The sequence below is a fragment of the Dasypus novemcinctus genome, chromosome 3, assembly GCF_030445035.2.
Source record: "Dasypus novemcinctus isolate mDasNov1 chromosome 3, mDasNov1.1.hap2, whole genome shotgun sequence".
NCBI lineage: Eukaryota > Metazoa > Chordata > Mammalia > Cingulata > Dasypodidae > Dasypus > Dasypus novemcinctus.
Window position 1 is genome coordinate 68,633,248 of NC_080675.1, and position 8,979 is coordinate 68,642,226.

Below are 8,979 nucleotides of genomic sequence, written 5' to 3' on the forward strand. Positions count from 1 at the left end.
ATCTTGCTAATTTTGTATTGGCGTTTATTTTAATTTTCATTTCTTTGAACGGGAGTAAATTTGAGCTATTTCTATATTTATCATTTATTTTTCTTCTGAAAATTTTGTATTCATGGCCTTAATTTTTATCTTGGGTTGATATTTTTATATTGATTTCTAAGAACTTTCTGTGATTAAGGATAGCTCTCTGTTATATATATTGCACTTATTTTCTTAGTTTCTCATTGATTTTTAATTTTATTTTTTAAAGCACATACATTTTAAGTTAGGATTAATTTTATCCATTCCCTTCCAATGAAATTGCTCTTCCTAAAATTACCAATGACTTCTTGGTTGCTTTATCCAATCAATATTTTTTCAGGCTTTATCTTATTTGATCTAATAAATTATGAGCAAAGCAACGTGTGTCACAGTTTAGATAGAAAGTGTGAATGCAACCCTCATCATGACTCATTCTATATTGATTTGAAGCATCTCTGCCATCTCTAAAGCATAGTTTTTTTTTACATATTTATTTATTTCTATTTATTTCACTCTTCTTCCCCCCCACCTCCCACCCCCTACCTCCCCCAGTTGTCTGTCCCTGTGTCCATTCACTGTATGTTCTTCTGTGACCGCGTCCATCCTTATCAGCAGCACCGGGAATCTGTGTTTCTTTTTGTTGCGTCATCTTGCTGTGTCAGCTTTCTGTGTGTGTGGCGCCATTCCTGGGCAGGCTGCACTTTCTTTTGCACTGTGTGGGTCTCCTTACAGGGCACACTCCTTGCACATGTGGCTCCCCTACGTGGGAGACACCCCTGCGTGGCAGGGCACTCCTTGCGTGCATCAGCACTGTGCATGGACCAGCTCCACGCAGTTCAAGGAGGCCTCGGGTTTGAACTGCAGACCTCCCACGTGGTAGGCAGATGCCCTATCCATTGGTCCAAGTCCACTTCCCTAAAGCATAGCTTTCAAAGTCATCAAAATTACAAATGAAATTAAGTGCTGCCCAGCAAATTTAGTTCTGGTAAAATTAAGTGCAAATCATTAGGTGAAGGCTTTTGGCCCATTCAGCAAATCCATCTCAGTTTTAGGGTTATAAAAATAGGCCAGTTACGGCATAGAAACTAAATGCCAGACCTGAGTCAGAAATGAAACTAGCCTTAGAGATTGAGTCATAATTAAAGAGTGCCAGTCAGGAGTCAGAAATATAGGGCTCTGACAGGATGTGAACCAAGTGAAGGGGAGAGAGCTGGATAATAGAGATTTCCAGAACAAAGGGGTAAAATGCCAAGCCCAAAATTGACAGGATAGATCAGGTAATGATTAATGGGCCAGGCAGATCAGTAGGACAAAAGGTGCATCAGTGGGTCTTAAGAAACAGGATGACAAACTGCTCTATGAAATCCCTCATAATTCTATTTGGAGATCTCAGGTGGAATTTTTAATGTAATTTTAATTAATGCCAATTTGCTTTATGCATAAGTTAATATTGGTGGTAATACTATGGTTGTTTGGTATGTGATCAAGAAAGATCAAGTTCTTAATTATTGTTTAGAGGAGAAAACAAATATGTAAGGATTGGAAATTGAGAAGCTAAAATTCAGTTTATGTCTAGGGAAAATTTAGTAAAATCTTGTTTAAGATGAGGCAGCAAAATTAATCCAATAAATGCAATATGCTTTTAACCCAATTCATACAATATTAATTTTGAGATTTATTTCATGTTATGAATGACCCAAAATAGATTTTGAAGATATTACATGAAATACCTCAAACTTAATTACAAAACACACATGCAATATTAGACTGATGCGATTGAGAGGGTTACCAGTTAAAGGGTTTTATAGATAGGTTTACAAACTATACCAGATCTGATTAAAACTTATGCCAATTCTTTTAAAAATGACTATTGCTTTACTTCATTAAGTCTTAGAAAATAGAATATAGTGGATCAGAAGAGACAAAAATGAGAGCAAAGCAAGTTGAATGCAGGAAAAGCATCAGGGTTTCTAGTCACATTTCCTTTAATTACACTCAACAAATATTCATTAATCACTGTTAAGAGACAGGCTATTCTGGGGACTGGGTCAAAGAATATGAAAGTACTCTTTTGCTTGGCTAAGAGGACACAGCCACAATTATGACGAATGTATGTAAAGAAGGGGAATTATTCATGGACATTTATGTTTTCTAGGGGCAATACAAAAAATAAATTTAAAAAAATTCCCAGATGAATAAAACATTACCTTGCCTCTTGTTTTAAAGTCTATTTTCTTCTTTCACTTTCCTTAGATGAAAGGAAAATATTTTTGCACATCTTTTGACCAGCTCCATCCTTCTAGTAAAATGCTTATGTGAGGTATGAGTTAAAGTTTTATTCATATTCCAAATCTAATAAAATATAGTGCCATTTACAATTTGCTTAATGTGGTTTCCTCATTTTTAAAGATTCAATTTAAAGTTTTTTTCCTCAATGAGGAATTCATTCACATGTGGCAGTTCATCAAAACATGCATTTTATTTCACTTGGCGTGTCTTTAGACTCGACATTCTTTTATTTGGCTAACTTTGGGTGGATCTATTTTCTGAAATAGGTGAAAATAAAAATGAAAATATTTCAATTTGTTCAAGAAGAGCAACATGCTATGTATTTTTACAGTCAAATTGTGATTACTGAAACCTAAAGATATAGGAAAGGAGCTTACATATAGGTAGATTTCAGAACTCAAGTTTTAAAAACCATATTAACTTGCTTTCATTTATATAAACATATCTTGGTAGGACATTCTCACACATATATTTTCAGTTAGTTTTGTCAACATCTGAAAATAGGCTGCAGTAATCTGAATACTGAATTATAACTGTCTTTGATAATTGGATGAAAAGAACAAAACTGAAAGTTCAAAACCCTTAAGTTCAACAATTAGAAAGTGACATTATTGGAGTTTATTTCATGTTCTTCTGGAGGACAAATAATTTTTTCAATTTAATTTCAAAAGGTAGATCTCTCCCACATAGCTATTGCCTGTTAGTATATGCATAGTTTACAAGTGCTGGGAACACCACAGATGGAACCTTTCAGGGAGAAGTGGCCGTGATGTCATAGACACTAGATGAAAACTTCTAGAAGTGAGTTTTAGTCATAACAGAGACTAAACAAGAAAGATGCTTACTGAAAAAGGGTGGGATCCAACAAGAATGTAGTAGAGAATGCAATAATCTATGAATTACTTTTTTCTGAGGGAGCTCAACAGAACAACACTTAAATGAAAGAAGGCAAAGTCTTAATCACCTGGAACTTCTGTGATTTTTAATGATTACTTAAAGTATAAAAAAATTGAAATTTGCCAGTCTTGGAAATGGAAGAGAGTGATGAACCTGATCAGCCTATCTCAGCAGGGAGGCAAGAACTTCGAAAGAGAAGACAACCCAGCCAACCAATGGTAGACAAATCCCAGCAAACTGAAGTGACAGAAAAAAAGAAACACTTGACCACACCACAGCCATCTGGGCCCAAAGCTACCCATAGCATTGGTAATATTCCTGGAAACAAATTCAGCAATTCTGCTAAAAAATATGAGTCTCTTAGAGTATCTTCTCAACTTCAGCAAACTTGGACAAAGAGAAAGCATGGACAGGAAATGACAGACAAATCTCTGCAGACAGACACCAGCATAGAAGAGAAAAGGGAAGAAATCATGGCAGTTGGTGAAATAGTGGTACCTGATGAAAAACCAGCTGATGGTGGAGAAGCAGCCTCTAAATTGCCAGAGAGCATAGCTGAAATAGAAATTCCACCAAGCAGACACTCAATACAACTTAAAATAGACAGATCTCAGCAGACTAGTTGTACTGGAGACTGGACCATGATGAACATTCCTTATAAAGAAATGGTGGATAAGGAACAGCAGACATACTTTAGTGAATCAGAAATAGTGGTAGTTTGCAGGCAAAGGAGTTCTTTTTCAAAGTCAAAGGAAGGTGCCCAGAAACGTAAATCCTTGGGGATGACTTTTGTCACTGAACATCCTGAAATTCAACCAGCAACAAGTAGCAAAGAAGTAATTAGGCAGGAAATTGTCAGCAAACCTTCATTTACTCAGTCAACCGAAAAAGGTACTTTGGGATTCATTTTAGATGAGCGTAGGGATGAGGAAAATAGATCTGTTATAGGAGAGGGTCCGTTTGTTCAAAAAGAGGGCTCTGCTGAAATAGAGCATCCCCCAACAGAAAAAGTCATGGATGAAGTAAAGTTTCCACCAGCTGAAGAGACTTCTGTTGAAGAACAGCTTCTTGTTGCTGAAGAAGCCCCTGTTGACATACAGATTCCATCTGCTGAAGAGTCCCCTAATGAAACCTGGCTGTCAGCTGTTGAAGAGGCTCCTGCAGAACAAGCCCCTGTTGAACTTCAGCCTCCATCAGCTGATGAAGCCACTGTAGAAATACAGCCTCTACCACATGAAGAGGTTCCTACAGAAGAAGCTACTGATGTAGTGCCTATACCTGCTGAGTTCCCTGTTGAAGTACATCCTCCATCAACTAAAGAAGCTCCTGAAGAAGAGGCCCCTGTTGAATTTGAGACACCAGCAGCTGATAAAGCTACTGTAGAAGTACAGACTCTAGCAGCTGAAGAGCCTTCTGTAGAACAGAGCTCTGCTGAAGTAGAACTTACCCCTGTTGAAGAGGTCCCAGTGGAAGTAAAGCCTCCAACTATATGCCCTATAGATGAGTCCCAAGCTGAAGTTCAGCCTCCACCAGTTGAGAAAACCCCTGAAGAAGAGACACCTGATGAAGATCAGCTTCTACTAGCTGAAGAGACCCCTACAGAAGAGGCCTGCCTTGAAGTTCAGCCTCTGCCAGCTGAGGAGATCCCTGCAGAAAAGACCCTCATTGAAAGTAGGACAGTTGAGATCCCTACAAAAGAGGCCCCTGTTGATGACCAGCCCCCTCCAGCTGTGGAGACCCCTGTAGAAGAGGCCTGTGCTGAAGAACAGCCTCCACCAGCTGAGCAGGCCCTTGCAGAAGAGGCCCCTCCAGAAGAGACCTCCACTGATGTTCAGCTTCTACCAGCTGAGGAGGCTTCTACAGAAGAGGGCCCTGCCCAAGTGCAGCCTCCATCAACTGAGCAGGTCCCTACAGAAGAGGCCCCCACAGAAGTTCAGCCTCCACCAGGTGAAGAGGCCTCTGCTGAAGTTCAGCCTCCAACATCTGAGGCCCCTGAAGAAAAGGCTTCCACTGAAGTTCAGCCACCACCAGATGAAGAAGCCCTTGTTGAAGTTCAGCTTTCAGCACCTGAAGAGGGCCCAGCTGAAATTCAGCCTCTATCAGCTGAGGAGGCCCCTGCAGAAAAGGCTCCCACTGAAGTTCAGCCACCACCAGGTGAAGAGGCCCTTGCTGAAGTTCAGCCTCCACCAACTGAAGGGGGCCCAGCTGAAGTTCAGCCTCTATCAGCTGAGGAGGCCCCTGCAGGAAAGGATTCCACTGAAGTTCAGCCACCTCTAGGTGAGGAAATCCTTGTGGAAGTTCAGCCTCCACCAACTGAAGAGGGCCCTGTTGAAATTCAGCCTCTATCAGCTGAGGAGGCCCCTGCAGAAAAGGCTCCCACTGAAGTTCAGCCACCACCAGGTGAAGAGGCCCTTGCTGAAGTTCAGCCTCCACCAACTGAAGGGGGCCCACCTGAAGTTCAACCTCTATCAGCTGAGGAGGCCCCTGCAGGAAAGGATTCCACTGAAGTTCAGCCACCTCTAGGTGAGGAAATCCTTGTGGAAGTTCAGCCTCCACCAACTGAAGAGGGCCCTGTTGAAATTCAGCCTCTATCAGCTGAGGAGGCCCCTGCAGAAAAGGCTCCCACTGAAGTTCAGCCACCACCAGGTGAAGAGGCCCTTGCTGAAGTTCAGCCTTCACCAACTGAAGGGGGCCCAGCTGAAGTTCAGCCTCTATCAGCTGAGGAGGCCCCTGCAGAAAAGGCTCCCACTGAAGTTCAGCCACCGCAAGGTGAAGAGGCCCTTGCTGAAGTTCAGCCTCCACCAACTGAAGAGGGCCCTGTTGAAATTCAGCCTCTATCAGCTGAGGAGGCCCCTGCAGAAAAGGCTCCCACTGAAGTTCAGCCACCACCAGGTGAAAAGTCTCCTGCTGAAATTGAGCCTAGCATTGTAGAAGAGGCCCTTACTGAAGTTCAGTCCATATCAATTGAGGAGGCCCCTGTAGAGGAGGTCACTGCTGCGGTTCAGCCTTCACCAGCTGGGCAGACCTCTGTTGAAGAATTTCTTTTAGAAGAAGCACCTACTGAACTTCATCCTCCATCATTTGCAAAAATCTCTGCAGCAGAGGCTTTTGTGGAGATAGAGTCTACTGAACATCTGTCTCCTCAAACAGCAGAAGTTCCAGTGGTAAAATTAAAGTCATCGAATTTTAGAGAAGATCCTAAAGAGGAAAATTCTAAAACTTCACGAACGGATCCTGTTCCTGAAGATTCATCTAATGCCCAGAAAGGAAAAATTTGTAATGTTGAAATAGATGCTGTCCTCCACATAAAATTAAATTAAGGGCCTTCTCTTCAGTCCTAGGCAGATCGTTAAGTTAGCAACCAGTAGCTAGGGGTTCTAGATGTGCATACTTTATAAAAAGAGAAGCATCTGAAAGTAGCTTTGTGGCTAGGGAAATTAAAGGATACCTCAAGACTTGGAGTGCAGGTGGGAAATAAACAATAAAAACTGTAGCATTTTAAAATTTCTTGTGCTTTTTTCATTAAAATATATAGTGTATACCATACCTATTTTGTAGTGAAATAAGTTTACATTGAAACCATTAATTAAAATAATCTTTCTGCATTCAATCCTTGTTGACAAGGGTGGAGTATACGCTGCAGCCATGTTTTCTTTTTCTCAGCCTTTATAAGTACATCAAGTTGCCAAGGGAAAAGCTATTTTCTTTTCCACAATACCCTCATCTGCTTTAAATTTCTTGAGTTTCAGTTACACATCTAAAGTTATGGAGTATTCTCTTTCTCCTTGTAATTCATTATATCCTTACTCCATTTCCATTTTTAACTCTTAATTTACTCAATCTATTTCTCTGTTTAGAATAAATTCTAGGTTGAAGATTCTAAACCTTTGCTAAGTTTTGATGTCCTATGATTAGATTTTTGTTATAGTCTTCATTACATCTATGACCAAGTGTATATGATGTTTAAGTGAGATTTTGAGAATTTTATAAAAATTTTTGTGTCCTCTTTGAGGTATGTACCAGATTTGAGGCTGAGAAACATTATTGTGGACTTTGTAGAATGGGGGTTGCTCTTTTGGCAACATTAGAAATGTTTCAACACTTAAAAGTTAGATATTAGCTGGAACTGAGATGAGTTAATGGAATGATAAAATCTTTTCAAAATATAAGAAGTGTATTTGGGAGATTCTAGAGGTCAAATTAAAAAGAACTGGAAATGTAAATTACAGCAAGAGTAGCAGTGAAAACTTAGGCAGGAAACATTGATATGAAATCTTTAAGAGACAGGTATCAGTAGAAAAGCTCTTGAATACTAGAAAATAGGATAATAAGGAGAGGGGTATAATTTTTAAAACTAGGTATTGGGAAAACTTCAACGTTGATAGTCTCTCCAGATGCAAGAGTGTTACCAAGTTCCTAACAATTAAAAATTTAAAAGAATATAATGATATTTTTAAAACAGCTTTACTGAGGAATAATCTACATATATTAATTTGAATATATTTAAATTGTATATTGATAAGTTTTGACATATGTAAAAACCTGTGATGCCATCACCACAAACAAGAAAAAACATAGCCAAAACTCCCAAAGTTCCTTCTCGATTACCATTTGTAATTACTCTTTTTTTCCCCACCTCTTGGTCCCTAGGCAATCACCTATCTCTTTTCTGTCACTATAGATAATTTTGCATTTTCTGGACTCGTATAAATGGAACCATATACTGGACACTTTATATTGTCTGGCTTCTTTGACTCAACATAATTATTCTGAGATTCATTCCAGTTGGTATGCGTATTGATATTTTTTTCCTTTTTGTTACTGAATCCTACTCCATTATATGGCTATTGCATACTTGAAAAATTTTTATTGAAGTATATCATTCATACATGAACATACATAAACAATATACTAAAATTTGTGAATTTACAAAACAAACATGCATATCATCATACAAGGATCCCCACCACCAACACCTTGCATTGTTGTGAAACATTTCTTACAAACTATGAAAGAGCAGCATCAAAATATTACTACAAACTATAGCTAATACCTTATATTTGGTGTGTTTTACCTCCAGTGCGCCAGTTATTAATACCCTGTGTTAGTATTACATATTTATTATTGAACAGGAGAAAATGTCCTCATATTTTTCCTTTTAACAGTAGTACATCATCTACCACTGGATTGCCTGTGTTATACAGGACCATACTTTGTACAGTCCACTTAATGTGTATACACAGTGGCTCTCATTTTCATCACAAAGTTGTGCTGTCATCATCTCAGTCAATTTTAGAACATTTTCTTTACTATGAAAGGAAAAATACCCAATATATCCCTATATTGTTGTCCCTTAGTACTGAAAAAAAAATCTTCTTGCCATTGCTGCAAAATATTACAATATTACTGTTAACTATCATCCGAAGTTACATTAGTTGTAATTTTCCTGGGCGTAACCATATTCTTAGCACTTTGCAAAAGGGCCTTCTTTTATATTTATACTATTAACCATAATCTTCATCTACCACCAAAATTATTATGGTATACATTCCCTAGATTATTCTCTAGTTTTCTTTCAATTGACATTTACATCCACAGATGACCCCTTTCAGCCACAATCATGTTTATAAATCAGCAGTGTTAGTTATATTCCCTATAATGTGTTACTCTCAACTTTCATTTCCACACTTTTACAGTTAACCTTATTAATGATGCTGCTTAATTAAGTATCAACTCCCATTCTTTTTTTTGTCTTTATTTTTTTTGATGTTA

The 8,979-nt window shown here is 38.7% G+C and overlaps 1 protein-coding gene across 1 annotated transcript; it reads left to right on the top strand.

Moving 5' to 3' along the window:
* The first annotated feature begins 3,134 nt into the window (after positions 1 to 3,134).
* On the top strand, positions 3,135 to 6,711 carry FSCB (fibrous sheath CABYR binding protein). Its single transcript, XM_058294937.2, has one exon. The coding sequence runs from the start codon at positions 3,342 to 3,344 to the stop codon at positions 6,525 to 6,527; it is 3,186 nt and encodes a 1,061-aa protein (XP_058150920.1). The 5' UTR covers positions 3,135 to 3,341; the 3' UTR covers positions 6,528 to 6,711.
* The last annotated feature ends 2,268 nt before the right edge of the window (positions 6,712 to 8,979 follow it).

Bases quoted from the DNA above. Each gene is read 5' to 3' on its own strand.
- FSCB (XM_058294937.2), top strand. From the start codon at position 3,342: ATGGAAGAGAGTGATGAACCTGATCAGCCTATCTCAGCAGGGAGGCAA.